This window comes from Melospiza georgiana, chromosome 5 (assembly GCF_028018845.1).
Source record: "Melospiza georgiana isolate bMelGeo1 chromosome 5, bMelGeo1.pri, whole genome shotgun sequence".
NCBI lineage: Eukaryota > Metazoa > Chordata > Aves > Passeriformes > Passerellidae > Melospiza > Melospiza georgiana.
Genome location: NC_080434.1, coordinates 31,606,202 through 31,621,590, shown reverse-complemented (window position 1 = coordinate 31,621,590; position 15,389 = coordinate 31,606,202). Strand labels below are relative to the sequence as shown.

Below are 15,389 nucleotides of genomic sequence, written 5' to 3'. Positions count from 1 at the left end.
CTCCTCCCCTTCTATCACAGTGTACGCTTATATTCCCTATTGGCCTCAGAGTTTCTACATCATACACCCATCATACACAGTGCCCAGCCTGGCAGCTGCTTTACTTCCCCAGACTGGTTGTCTTCAAGATGAAAGTCTGACACCTAAGAAGTGCCAAGGGAGGAAATATTATCTTCCAGCTTTCTCAGACAAGTGTTGGGGATTGAAGCAAGGTCTGTGAAAAGGTAGAAGTCATCAGTGGGCAGACTGCTGTTCTAAATGAGGAACTTTGTGCTCTTATTTCTGGCTTTGAGAGTTAGTGATACTGCTTCTAATATATTGTGTCTCTCATCCAATGCTCGTGGAAACCACCAAAAAGGCTCTGATTGACTTAAATCATAGTTTGATCAGGCCTTCGACCCACAAAGGTGCCATTGTTTGGTTTTACTGCCATTGTGGTGCTTGGCATAGTGCTGCTCCTGCTCACACATACATTCAGATATATACATCTACTAACTCCTCACAAGCAGTGCTTTATAGGGGCAAGATATAATCCCTGGTGACAGAAATAGGTTACATTTTCCTGGATGTCAGCCGACTTTGAGGCTGAATTTCTGGTGATCTATTGTGACTGTTCTGGTAAATGCTTTACCTCTGTTCTCTTAGTAAATGTAAAATAAGTATTTGTCTGGATTCTCTTAAAGCCTTGAGTTTAAAATTGTAGAAGCTTTTTGGATTAGCAATTGTAGAGACCTCTAAAACTTCAGTAGTTTGTCTTCCTGCTCTAAAGGCAACAAATTTTAAAATATTGTTATTCCCTGATAGTAACAATTCTCAAAAGAAAATAAAAAGATACAACTTATATAGCTGGATTTTTGTGTGTGTGTGGTTTTGTTTTGTTTTTTTCAGCTGTTTCAGAGGGACAAAAAGGAAGTTCACTTGGTCCAAAAGACAAATCATAACTTGGCAGCTGAGGGACAGGACATAACCTTGAGTGAAAAAGATCTTTAGGTGTTGAGTGACTGTGGCTTTGTGTGCTAATATCAGCTACATCAGCATGAGACAGATATGTCTACAAGGTGAAAACCCACAGGAGCATCAACACCTTCCTTGAGAAAGCTTCAAAGAGAAAATCCGTGCCAGGTAGCTGTGTCTTGCCAAGAAGGTGTCATGCACTGGGTATAGCTTTGCACCATGTTACTTGAATCTTCCAGAGAATCTGTGTTAGATGCTGGATGAAGAACAGTCCTTTCCCCCAACTTCTTAGTCCACAACTGCACTAACACAGCCATACCCACTGCCAGGCTCCAAGGTAGCAGGTAATCATGGGGCTATACATACAACAAAAACATCTCTTTCTTAGTGCCTTTGAGCTAGCACTGAGGTAGCTCAGCACTGCCCAGCACAGGCATTATCTAAAATGGCCTTTAGAGTATTGAGGATCATGCTTTAGGATTTGTCTGCCTGTGATCCATATTATGTTTTTAAGCACTTGGGAAGGTCAGTGTTTAATGTAACTGTGCATGGAGAGTCCCAAGTTTCATGACCTCCAAGGCATCAGATGTGTTGTGTGTGACAGGGCAAAACTGAAATAATCTATGTCTTGAAAAACAACCATCTGAAAAATCTGTGCTGCCACTTCCTTATCTATAGGCCTGAGGCATGCATCAACATTTGTCATCCTGCTGAAGGAGAGTACACCCCTGTCTGGCATGTTTCTTCCCTTTTCTCTCTTCCCTGCTCCTAAGGAGAGAGAGCATGAAATGAACTACAAACTCTCCTGCCCCTAAATTGGTTACTGATTAACCATATGGATTAGGCAAAAATCCTTGTGAGTCAGGATTTCTTTATCTAGAAAATGAACCTGTGAACAGTGACTATAAACTGTGTTCCTAAAATGATGCATTTTAATGATTCTCAGTCACCCATTCCTAGTGTCATGTCCATTACAACTCACCCATGTAATAGGAGTCTCCTTTCCAAGGTGTCTCCATAGTCCTGTGCAGAAAATCTCAGTATCTCAGCTGTTAGCTGTAACTGTGTCTCTGTTAATCAGTATCCTGATTGATTTTTGTTGGTTGGGTTTGGTTTTTTTTGCACCAGAACTGACCATAGCTCTGAGTGACCTAAAAGGGTACTTCTAAGAAAATAACTGATATAATATTTCAATAGCCAAACTGAATCGTATTTCTATATCTTTTATTTTAAAGAAAGCAAGCAAGCAGCACTGGGTGTGCTGTGAGTGGAGTGGAGTGGTGACTCCCTGGCCACCCAGTGCTGCTTGCTTGCTGTCTTTAAAATAAAAGATATAGAAATAATTTTGGTTTGGCAACAAAATTTTATATCATAACTAATTAATCTAATTTTTTTAGCTTTTTCTGGCCCATACTACATTGCTTGCTCTAAATCATGATGTAACCTCCTTCCAGACAAGTTCATTAAAATCCCCTTAAAATTGTACTTGTGTTTAAAAGGGCTTTTGGTACAATTTAATGTCTAAGAGAGAGAGGAGGATGGAAGTGGAAATGTGCCACATGAGCAGATGTTCAGCTGGGAAGGTAACATTAATGATTAGGCTGTGCAGCCAGAACTGGTGTTAACAGCACATGCATCCTTTGAGGATTTAGAGAACTGAACTACACATAAATACTTGCTTTTTCCCCTTCCTTGTTTTTCATACCAGAGAAACTTGAATCTTGTCTTTTGCCAGTATAATTCCAGTGTAACTACAGAGAAATCACTGAAAGAAAATAAATGCAGATCACCACATCTGCATAATATTAAAGTCAGCTATTGCACAATTTTCAATTTTTCACCTCTCCTAGAATGCAGGTATTGGTTCTATAATGCTCAAAAGAGTCCTTACGTACTGTATTCCAGGTCAGCACTGCAGAGGGAAGCAGCAGCACCTCATTATGGAAAAGCAATGTGGCCATCAAAGGACTAGTGCAAGCTCCTGCTCAGGTTTTTTCTCCCATTAGAGATTACCTCATTATTAGCAAGCTGGGAGGCACTGGTGAACATGAGTGTCTGGAACTCCTTTATATAACAATACTGCCACTATTTGGCAGTTTTTGGGGGGGACACAAGACAGATGATGGACTTTGGACCTGGTTAACATAAGAGATTTGATAACAGGATGCCCTGGAAAAAGCAAACAGAACTTTGAAAATGAGATCTAGATTGCAAGAAGATTAAATCAAACAGGCTAACCAGAAAAAAGAAAATCTCATTAAACTCTGCAAGCAAGAGACATTGCTATATGCAAAAATTTGTGTATGTAATTTTAACCTAATCATTGCAGTACACATTACTAATCTCCCTAAAATAGTATATAAGCATATATATCCCACAATAAAATCAGTCTCTGAATCAGTCTCCCTCTCTCTCACCATCACTGACATCTATTGTCACCAGATTATTTTTGAGCACTGACTGTATCTTCCTGTTGCAGCACCAGTTTAACTAGAATGTTTCTTGAAAATCATTTTGAATGTGATGATTTAGAAAACGGTCAGCTACCAGCTATGAACATTAAAAGGCTGAGAACAAAGAGAGGAAATAGTTTGCACAAGAATAAGTTTAATCCTAAAAGCACCTGTCTTCTTGGATAAATGTAAGCTTATTCATATTCTGATAGAAGTTTTGCAGTAAAGCTACAATCCTACAATTCTCTTGATGATGAGCTCAAACAAAGCAAGGGACCTGCTTGGAAAAAGGAAAAAAATGCATGGTCAGATAATAGATGCAGAATTAAAGAATCTGAGAGATTGAAGGTACCAAAAAGTTGAGTCAGAATTTTGCAGAGAGTTTTGCAACACTCTGAACCACCAGTGATCTCAGATGTGTAATTACAGTGGAGAAGTAGTAAAAAACCACAAAACAATACAAAAACCCATCCTGAACTGCTGGGTTCAGGAGATTCTGTGCATTTAGAAATCCATGTTCTGAACTGCTGCCTAAAATTGCCTGGATTTTTATGCATACTGTTACTACCTGCAAGCATTAAAAAGTAGTGTCCTAGTAATGACACTGGGGCCTGGGTGCTAGCAGACAGTGGCACTGAGAAGTACAGCCCTGATTTTCTCTTGTAAGTGGCCTAGGTTTGTGCCAAGAAACACAGGTTGAGCTGATTCTCCCAGCATTCTGAGTAGGATTCAAGGACTTTGGAAAAATGTGGCAGAGCCAGTCTCCAAAGAAGTACCCTCAGACCCGGCTAGAGACAGTCCAGGTGGCAGTGCTGTGGGGACTTGTAGTCCATGCCATTAGAAATTCTGTAAGCAGTTCATCTTTACGCCTCTTGCTTTGGGGACCAGAGCCCCTGTCACCTGGCAGGGCAGTCCCACCCTGCTGGCAGCAGCCCCTCAGGGAGTACACAGTGCACCGGGCACATGAAATCCCTCTGGGACCCTCACTCTCCTGTGCTTTTTAAAAGCAGAACAGCTGGAAGAGCTGAGGAAGGTGCTCCATAGACCTCTAGCCAACATCATGGGGCTTTTAACTGAGCTGTTGCTCATCATGTCTGAGGGAGACTACACTGACTCCAGCTCAAAGATTAAGAACTAGTCTCTTCCTACTTTTCCCTTGGAACCTAGTTCTCTGCTTAATTAACACATCAGCATTTGGGCCAGACTCCAATTGCACAGCTCAGTGGTGCTGTCCTTTTCCTGGCACAGGGCTCCAGTCAGTGCTGGGGCCAAGGAAGAGGAGGCAGGGAGGGCATGGAAGCACAAGAGACATCTCAGCAGGAGGCAAAGCACGGGGCCAGAGTCACTAACCTGACTCCTAAGGAGTCCTTAGGCCAGGGTGTGAGGTACCACTCTTCAAATTTGGGACTTGGCTGTAGGTGGCTGCATGAAACACACTCACATGGACTCCTGCTGGGCACCCATGCATGACCAGAGTTTGGGCTAAGCTCCAGTTGGGTGTTGTGGCCAGAAAGACAAGTGGTGCCTCCATTCTGTCACTGGTGTTCAGGAGATGAAGGCTGAAATCCTTGCTTTTGCATATGCTTCTTTATGCCAAGTACAAGACTTGGAAACTCAAGCAACATGGAGAAGAGCAAGTAGCTCTCATTTGTGACAGACCTGTCCTCTCAGAAAGAGCTGAGTATGTAGTTCAAATAGAAGGAAGGAAAAATAAACTTCTTTCAGAGTAGACAAAAGTCACTAAGTCACTCTACTCAGATTTGGGGGATGCCACTGAGGTAGGGAAAACAAACTTACAAAATAGCTTACTGAAAATGCATGGAAATTGTACTCCTTTATCCTTCAGGACTCAAAGCATGCTTCTCTCAAATGCTTTGGGGGTTGGAGGGTCCTGGTTTTAAATACTAACCACATCTAACACTCTCAGAAATTTGCTTACCTTTTCTTTCTTTTATTTTCGCTTTCTCTATGAAGCAAAATATCCAAAGCTGGGAACTTGAGCTTCACTCACCCTGAGTGTCATGTTACATGAATGTTCCATGAGTAAAAAGGAAACTATTTTTGTTTCCTTTTTTGTCATTTAGCTCATCTAGCAACTATTTGTGCTGATGGCAACAAAACATTTACCTGTTGCCCGCTAAGAGCAGGAGGGGCTGGGTGGTAAGGGCTCTCCCTTTTCTGAAGAAAAGGAGCCTTGGTTTACAGAACAGCTTGAAAGGCTCAGGTGAACAGGACAGATTCCAACTGTGCCAAAGGTGGCAGCACATTCAGGCCTGCCTGGGATGGCTGTGGGCCAGCAGTGCCTGCAGCAGGAATTGCACAAGTGGGTGCACAGATCTTCTGTGCTCTGGAGAGGTCTTTGACCCGTGTGCCAGCAGCTGCTGCTCTCTTGGATCCCAGGCCAAAGACCTTCAGGGATTTCACCTCCTGTGCCATCAGAGCAGGCCCCTGGCTTGTGATGAGGAGCTGTGTGCAGGCTCATCTGCAGCCTCCCGCTGCACCCCCTGCCTTAGCCTTGGCCCTGGCACCTGTGTGGACTGTACTTGTGGCACCCAGTCATTTGTAGAGAAATTCTGCACTGTTTTCACGAGGTGTTTTAAAGATGTCTGGAAAGTGCACAGGAGCAGTGTGAGCAATGATACAGGGAAAGGTGTGTTCTGTATTCCTTGATACTGTACCTTAAATGCATCTCTAGCATGTGATTATGACTTTCACTGCCAAGAGACACTGTGGTCCTTGTGGTAAAGAACTTATATGCATTTATTCACATTAAGGCATATTGATGGTGCAAATACATAATTGATAATCAATGTAATTAGGTATATTACATATAGATCTGTATTATTTCAGGTATTTCCTACAAAAATAGGGGAAATTCAATGTTTTTTAGAGCGTTTTATAATTCAACATTATAAACTGAGGTGAAAACAGACTACCCATGTTTGAGGAAATTCCTGACTACCTCAGCACAATGAGACAAAGGTGATGGGATGTACATTCAAAGCAGCCCTTCTAGAGCTGCATCACTGCTTTGCTAACACTCCCTGTTATGCAGCTGTGTTCCAGCTGCAGGTGTGGGATAAGCCCTTAGGTGTGCCTGGGAATGGTGGCCTGGAAGCCCCTGCCTGAGCTCTGTTTGGAATCCAGGCAGCTGAACTACGCTCAGCACATGTTCTCTTTTCACTGGTGCCTCTGGGAAATGAGAATCAATTTTTGCTTTTCACTGTGTGTTTCTCTGCCCAATGATTGCATCAAACTTGACTTCAGACATCTTCTTCAGAAGGTTCAGGGCACGTTCTGGAAACACCCTGGAAGAGACAGTAACATGAAATTAAAAGTGGGATAGAAACCTAAATGATGGGAAAAAATGTCACTGCAGGTAAGGGAAGAGCTGGTCTGGCAGGAGAATGCATGCACACACATGAACTGAGACTATGTATTAAACTGGGCATTATTTCCTAAGGACATGTAGAACTTGTCAATCTCTGACAAGTTTTAACCCAAGTCCCACCCTATTTTTTTTATGACAATTCCAGGACACGTATGTACCAACCATGATTCAGGCTGCAATATTGCTGCAGAATCCAGAAAGTTTTCATACTGAACAGAGACACAAGTATTTGCTTTCTCTTTGCAACAGAGCCCTTTAAAAACAAATTTTCCTGCCTCAATGGCCTGAATTTTTGGTGTTGACATGGAGAAACAAACACTCAGGTCCTCATCTCATTCTGGGGCTGTGCTGGGGCTGCTGTTTCAGAGAATGTAGTGGCCTGCAGAGCAGTGAAGCTCTGCACTGACACCAGTCAGCTGCAGCAAGTGGTTCAATGCAAAGGCCTGTGAGAGGGCTCAACAAAATCTCAAGATGATGTCTGCTGTTGTCACTGGAAAGATCCACTGCATTATTAACGACCTTGTGATATGTTCTAAAATACAACTTTATCTTGAATCAGATTTTACAAGTTTGAGGGTACACTCAGCAGGTTACAGTTGATACATTTTTTGCCCTACTCACCTTTCAATCAGTAAAGCTATGCTCTGATTTGATGGAACGAAAACCATTTTCTGGTTGGTCACTATTCCTTCCATCAAAGCCTGTACGACTTCTTCAATCTCCAAAATCTTTCCAAGCCTACACAGGAAAGCAAACATGTAAGAGCTGCAGTGATAAAAAGGGGTGGTACCAGGTCATCTGGGAGGCTTCACAAATGTACAAACTCAGGTAATTCAAATGCAACAATTACAAAACAATTACATGGGTTAAAGGACATTGCAGACTTTCTTTAGTTAATGATACAAACTGTTGTTATACAGCCAGCTGGAACAGAGGCCTAAAGCTGGGGATAATATGCAGTGCCTTAATGCAAAGAAGGAAAGACAGGAATGCAGAGTATTGAGAGTTACCTTGTACTGGGGTTTTTGACAAATCCAGTGTTTATAAAAACAGGACAAAGGCACGTTGTTTTGATTCCATCCTTTCCAAGGGCTGAGAGCTCCTCTGTCAGAGCTTTATGAAATCCAACTGCAGCGAACTTGCTTGAGCTGCAGAAAGGGAGGAAGTACAAATGAGAAGGCAGAAATCCTATTTCCACCTTTCTACCACTGCAAATGGCCTAAACCATCATACACATACAGTGCAGGGTAGGATGCAAAAACCTCCAAATAATATAATCCAGCTGAGAGGCAGAGCAAGGATTATATTAACTTTCTGTGTGCCAGACTGTAGTGCTGGACAAGATATTGAAACTTGTGGAGTAATTGTGGAAAGCAGACAGGGTATGAACAGGCAAACAAAGCAGAGATGAAAACATCAGGAGATCTTAGAAAAAATTAACTAGCATGTGTCAATTGATGCACATCAAATTTTTCCCATGAGAGAAGATTCTTGGAAGGAATGCATCATGAATGTCTGAAATTAGGAAGGATGGGCAGGGTAGAAATGGAGATTAAGCTCTGACTACATATTGTATCACACAGGAGCATCTCAAATCAACTGTGTGTGCTTTGAAATAGTGGGATATCATGCAAGAAAAATGTAGAGGAGGAACGACCTGCCACGGAAATAGGTGTGGGCCTTAAGTTTCAATGAATTCCAAAGAAAATAGATATCACATGACTATTCTTTCATACAAATATTGCTAACAATTCAGTCAGAGCCAATTACTTGGTACTTCCTGATGGAAAAGATGCAATTAAAATTTTTAAAAATGAAGCAAGCTGATTACAAAATGACTTACCAATATGTCACCATGAAAGGAACCACAAAATGACCTGCTGCTGAAGCCACGGTGACAATGTGCCCATAGTTGTTGTTCATCATGACTGGCAGGAAAGCTCTCGTGGTCTTGGAAGTCATTTAAAACAAGAGGCATATTGCAGGGGGCGGGAAGGAGGAAAAGAACATGGTTTTCTTAGGCATACTCAGCACTGACTCTCAGAGTTATTCCCCACGTGGCCAAAGCTCTCCCTAAAGCTCTGATCTGCACAGCACCTCAGATTCCAGAGCCACAGGGATACCTGCTCTCTGACCAGTGGTGCAGCTGGCAACCTGCTCTCCAAAGGCTGCAGCAGTTGGCCATAAACAGGAAATGGTTTTCACATCTTTCCTTTGCTGCTTTTAAGGTTTCAGGTGTCAGCAGAAATGCTGGCAGGGTCTCCCCCCGGCACATGAACAATAAACCACTTGTCGATCTGTGGCTTCTCTTTTCTTCTGCCACAAACAAGTCCTGCTGAAGCCCTCCCACCCTGTCAGGCCCACGACACCTCTGACAGAGGCCTTCTGTGCGTGCTGCAGGTGAGGCTGTCAGCAGCCAGCTCACATCAGCAAGAAGCCATTCCAGTTTCCCAGCACACAGCCTGCTTGGGTGCCCTGTGCTGTAACAGTTCATTTGGCAATTTCACTGCTAATCATGGTTGGCCTAAGCATGCATCCTCATTGACACTCCCAAACAAGTGTGTATATAGATGGTGGTGGCCCTTACCCACATGTGGCCCAGAATGTTGACTTCAAACATCCTTTCTATCTGGTGGTCCTGAGTCGAGAGAAAGTCGGCAGCTGTAATCACACCAGCATTGTTCACCAGGACAGTCACATCCCCAATATCCTTCTTCACCTTTTAGAGAGAAAACAAAAGCCCAAAATTGTGTCTGTCACTCAGGAGGGAAAAAAAAAGTAAAGGTGGGGAAGATGAACCATGGTTAAATTCTTAACATTGCATCTTCAAGGGAGAGGGAGGTCATGCCATATTTCCAGATGTGGCAGGAACTTTGCAGCAGAGCCATGGGATCTGGTTTAGATCTGATTCTTCCCTATTCATTAATGTCAGTATTTATTGTGTTCCATAAACTGTGCACAGTTTGGACCGTGTAGTCACAATTGGTGTGGGAAAAGGATTTGTAGAGAGTTCTCAGGGCCTGACAGAAGGTGCTCACAGCATGCATCCGTATGCAAACCGAGACAAGAAATGCTGACTTAGAAACGCCATGGGATAGGACAGATATTGTTGAGAGAGAAATGGAGCTAGAAAAAAGTTTCAAAAGATGGCCTTGCAAATAAGACTAGATACTTTGGAGAAATAGAACTATGAATCCTGCATTGTACTGGGACCCACGAGGGGTAGTTTCAGATGATTGACTTTAAGGCATCTACAGCATGGTGTGGCAAAAAGCTGATCGGTAAAGAAAGGCTTATAGTGTATTGTAATTAGGAAATAGTTGGCTTCTGATTGTGATGATGTGAATTATAACATCTTTATTGTCTCACCCTTCTCATCAGACTGAAAATGGAATAAAAGTTCTTAAGATGCCTCTCAGTTGCTCGATCTCTGGGTCAGGAAAAGGGTGTTGTCCAACACTTGGGACCACAGAGGTACAGATGTTTTGAAGCAGCTGGACCACAGCCATTCCAATAAAATGTTTCATATGTTCTCATGCTATGTTCCTTCAGAGGCTGCAACCCTAGAGAGCAAACTTGGCAAGAGGATGTGATATGCTGGAGCCTCCCAAACCGGATGAGATTGGCTGTGATCTTGGAAATGCTACAGCACTCTGTGTCCAGAGAGCAGCGAGGAATGGAGAGCTTCCAGGGGTTTGCAGGATTTGTGTGCAACAAAGAGATTTCCTGCCTTCTCTGGAAATCAAGCATAGTTGGGAAAGCCTTTGGCCATGCCCCTGCTGCCCCACCTTGTCTGCAGCGCTGTAGATCTCCTCCCGTTTGCTGCAGTCCACCACGAAGGTTTGAACAGTGGCTCCCAGCTTCTGGCATTCTGCTGCCGTCTCCTCAACGCCGTGCTGGAAGAGGCAAAGAGAAAGACACAGCTGTGCACAGCTGTCCCCTCAGCACGGCTGAGCAGCAGAGGCTGAAAATGTTCCTGGATTGAGCAAGCACTGCCCAGCCCCTGAACAGTTCATAGCTACCCAGGGAAAGAGCTACAGGTGGGGTTGTTGAAAGAATAGGCATTCCAGTTGGAATTTTTGGACCTTTGTAGAGTGATTACCAGAAAGGAAATCACAGAATCTTGAAATGGTTTGTGTTGGAAAGGATCTTAAAGACTATATAGTTCCAACTTTCCCTTGCAATGGGCAGGACACTAGATGAAGTTCTCTATTCAATCTGGCCTTGAATATTTCAAGGGATGAGGCATCTCTAAATTCTCTGGGCAACCTGTTTTAGTACCTTACCATCCTCACAGTAAAGAATTTTTTCCTAGTATCCAACCTATCTCATCTCTTTCAGTTTGAAGCCATTTCTCTCTGTCCTGTCACTACATGCTCTTGGATATACTCTCTATCAATCTTTTTGTAAGCCCTCTTCACATACTGGAAGGTTTCAATTAAGTCACTCCAAAGCCATCTGTTTTCCAGGCTGAACAATCCCATTTCTCTTAGCCTTAGGAATGTGGCATCAAGAGTGAATTTGGCTTGGTGAGGCACACGTAACAGCAAAAAGAGGACACGCAGTGCCTATCACAGCACAGCAGGCAGCACTGTGGGTGTAAACAGAGCTCTTGCAACACAGGCCTGGCTGACACCCCAAGGTGGCTCTATGCATTTCTGTACTCACATGCTGGGTGTGAGAAGAGCCACACTTGTATTGGGTCTGGCTGAGATAGAATTCATTTCCCCATAGCATCCTCACAGTGCTCTACTTTGCACTAGTTGCTAGGAAGGGGTTGATAACACACCCGTTTTTTGGTTGCTGCTGAGCAGTGCTGAGGCAGCATCATGGCTGTGTTCCCAACATTCCCCGCCCCATCAATAGAGCCTGGGAGTGGACACAAGCAGGAAAGCAGAGCAAAACTGACCAAAGAGAAATTCCATATCATATGACAGCTCAGATATAAAAGCCAAGAAAAAGAGGAAGAAGAGGAGGGGCATCTGGTATTTACAATGTTTGCCTTCCAGAGTAAGCACTTGCCAGGATGTGGGTGATCATCTCTTGCTGACGGGAAGTAGAGAATAAAATTTTTTTTTCTCTTTGCTTCTGTGCACACAACCTTTCAGCTTCGCTTTAGCAAACTGCTTTATTTCATCCTACAAGTCATCATTTCCCACGTTATTTCCTCTATCCAGTCCATCTGAGAAGAGGGGATGATAGAGCAGCTTGGTGGGCACCTGGCATGCAACCAAGGTCAATGCACCACAACTGTTCACAGTGCAAAGAGACTTTCCTTACCGGATTGCACTTGACAGACACAGAACAGAAGCTTCCTTCTGTTACTGTATCAGCTCACTAACCAGAGCAGAAATTATTTTGCTGTTGTCTTGTCCCCAGGTGCCAGAAGGCCATGCCAGTGGGGCCCTGTGCTGGGGTCTGTTTTGCAGCTTCAGGATAACACAATTAGCTTCTTTGCTGACCCAATGCGTCAGAAACAGGAAGCCCAGCCTTTCACCCACCCTGTTGCACCTACACCCAGCAGTTTACCTTGATCCCTTCTGAATACCATGCAGCATGTTTGCATCTGCCCATCCTCCACTTGCCAAGGTCCTTTACGCGTGCAGCTGCCCAGAGGGCAGCCGGGCTCACATACAGCCCGGCACAGGGATGCTGCTGCTGCTGAGAGTGCAGGGAAAACACATCTGCCAGCATGGCACAGGAAACACCTGAGGCTACAGAGGGAACAAACGAAGGCAGACCTGCTGCTCTTTGCAAACAGCCTTCTGGTATCAGCGGGCTTTCTCTGCCAGCCCAGGCAGCAGCTGCACCAGCAGCTTCCCGAGCACTCCTTTCCCTGTCGCAGGGGCTCTGCCGGCTGTTGCCTGCTCCCTCCCGAGTGGCACCGAGGGACTGTGGGACCAGAGCCCCACATGCTCTGCTGCAAGCGGGGCCAAATCCCCTCCTGGCGCTCGGCATCCCAGCCGGAGGAGCCGAGCGGGAGCCGATGGGAGCGGGCTGGAAGGGGCTGGGCGATGAGGGCGCAATGTGGTGCTGCCCTTCTTACGCCCCTAAATGCCCCGTGGACTCGGAGGTGACACGGAGCGAGGACATGAGTGTGTCCATTACCTTGTTGATGTCCCACAGGACCAGCCTGCTCTGGCGCTTGGCGAACTCCAAGGCGGTCGCTCGCCCGACGCCATGGCCAGCGCCCGTGATGAGCACCAGCTCCCCGGCGAGAGACTTTCTCCTCACAGGCACGAACAGCTTCACAAAAGCCTCCAGGTAGGAATAGAGAAGCGTGGCCAGGAACAGGAGAAGCTCCAGAAACAGATTCATTGTTCTCCTGGAGCTCTTTCGAGGACCGAACTGAACTTTACTCCCCTTTGTAGGGGCCCGCGGGTTGTTGATTTACCCGCTGCCGGCTCCGGGCGCGCCGCGGGTCCCGTCACTCCCGCAGGATCCACCCCAGCACCGGCGGCTGCTCCGCCCCGCTCTCCCAGGCTGAGCTCCCGGAGTCCCTGTGCTGGTGGCCCTGCGGTGGCGCTGGGTGAGCGGTGCAGAGGAGCTGCAGTCTGCACCCCAACCTGCCCTCGCAGAACCACGGCCGCCCTGCAGCTAACAGGACGAACCGGACGTGGATAAAGAAATGTGGCTTTTAGGGCGTTTTCTGCCCTCTTGGCTAAGGAAAACAGAGACGATAGAGCAGTGCGAGCCCCTCTGTGTTCTGCCCTTGGTTTTGATCTGTCAGTTGTCCCAACTGTTCATTCTCTGCTTCGTTTGTCCCCACACAGGTGGCAGTGCCTTCCTGTTCCTCTCTCAGGCCCCTGCATCAAGGAAGCAGAAAACATGTTCTTGTTTGTCATTTGCTGCAGGTGGAAAATGGACGGAAGGGGCAATAAAATTGCTCATCCAGTTTACTGACAGAAGCATCTTGAAGGTCCATTCTACTCTGTATTGTAATTCTTTTCAATTTTTGAGCTTTGCACCTGTCAAGTCGCTCAGTGCCATAAGGTCCTTGAGCAGTTTTCTTCATGGTCCCTCTTTCCATTGCATCTCTGCAAAGCCTGCCTGGTCAGCAGGCTTTGTCCCCCACCATCCTCTGCCAGGTCCCTTAAGGAAAGCTGAATGAGACAAGTCCTTTCGAACTTCTGGAACTCCACAGGTGAGCTCTTGCCTAGCTGTTTGTCTTACTATGTCTTTTATTTAGTTATCCATACTGAGACCTTCCATCTTATGCTGCAGCTGCTTAGTTTCCATAAGTCCTTTGAAAAATGGCATTAAATTGCATGAATTGGAATATTTTTATTTAGTCTAAATCACACAACTCACACTTGGGCTCACTTGTATATAATGGAGTATCCAGAGCCTTAAGCAGAACAGGAATGCTTACAGGAAATAGGAGAAAAGTACTTTCAGGTGTTTCTTCACCTCTATCAATGTAACTCATGGCCTTTCCTGGAAAAGATTGCTAACCTTACTCCTTTACTTTTCAGTTAGAAAATCTGATGTATCACAGTCATGTTCATCATTTTATTTAAGGATGTTTTTGAGCTGCTTGGGGAAGAGTGAAGGGTTCACAAACATCTAACAACTGACAAAAATCGCATCCAGTTAATACCACAGTTTTTAAAAAGTATTATTTTTGCCCTGGTGGTTTGGTTGCAGCTCACCATGTCTGTGGGAGACTGGGTCAGTTCCAGCAGAGAGATTTTGAGCTAGGTACATCCTACTTTTCTCTTGGAACCTAGTTCTCTGCTTAATTAACACATCAGCATTTGGGCCAGACTCCAATTGCACAGCTCAGTGGTGCTGTCCTTTTCCTGGCACAGGGCTCCAGTCAGTGCTGGGGCCAAGGAAGAGGAGGCAGGGAGGGCATGGAAGCACAAGAGACATCTCAGCAGGAGGCAAAGCACGGGGCCAGAGTCTCTAACCTGACTCCTAAGGAGTCCTTAGGCCAGGGTGTGAGGTACCACTCTTCAAATTTGGGACTTGGCTGTAGGTGGCTGCATGAAACACACTCACTTGGACTCCTGCTGGGCACCCATGCATGACCAGAGTTTGGGCTAAGCTCCAGTTGAGTGTTGTGGCCACAAAGGGAACTGAGGAGCCTGGGAGGCTTGGTGCCTCAATTCTGTCCCTGGTGTTCAGGAGATGAAAGCTGAAATCCTTGCTTTTGCATATGTTTCCTCATGCCAAGCACGAGATTTGCAGCCATAGAAGACACAGAACAGAACCACAGCCACACACGGAGTACTGCACAAGTTGTCTTGCCCAGTAATTCCTCTGGGCTCTGAGACCCTGGACTAGATCTGGCAAAGCAGGAATCACTACAGTCTCCCCTTCCTTAGGAGCAAGTGTGCTAAGAAACAAACTCTGCAGAAGAGCACTGTCATCCCCTGGATAGGCTTTTGTTCCAATTTTTGGCTTCCAGGAGAAGGCTAGCATCTTGTCTGATGTCTCCTACTGAAGTCAGTCCTTCCCTAGTCTAAGAAAAGGGCCAAAGTCATCCAATGTTGACTTTTCTTCAGGGTCTTTTTAAGCTTTTTTCTGTGGAGTCACTGGACTGTGACTCCTTTGAGCAAGAAATCAAGTCATGAAACAGAAGAAAT

At 45.2% G+C, this 15,389-nt stretch overlaps 1 protein-coding gene across 1 annotated transcript; it reads right to left on the bottom strand.

Annotated features, from left to right (window-relative positions):
- Positions 1–6,143: 6,143 nt before the first annotated feature.
- Positions 6,144–13,723, bottom strand: LOC131084062 (estradiol 17-beta-dehydrogenase 11-like). Its single transcript, XM_058025158.1, is given in 8 exon segments — positions 6,144–6,715; positions 7,420–7,536; positions 7,809–7,946; positions 8,642–8,748; positions 9,386–9,517; positions 10,587–10,694; positions 12,907–13,395; positions 13,703–13,723. Coding segments are annotated over 8 exon segments (1,200 nt in total). The 3' UTR covers positions 6,144–6,627.
- Between the last annotated feature and the right edge of the window lie 1,666 nt (positions 13,724–15,389).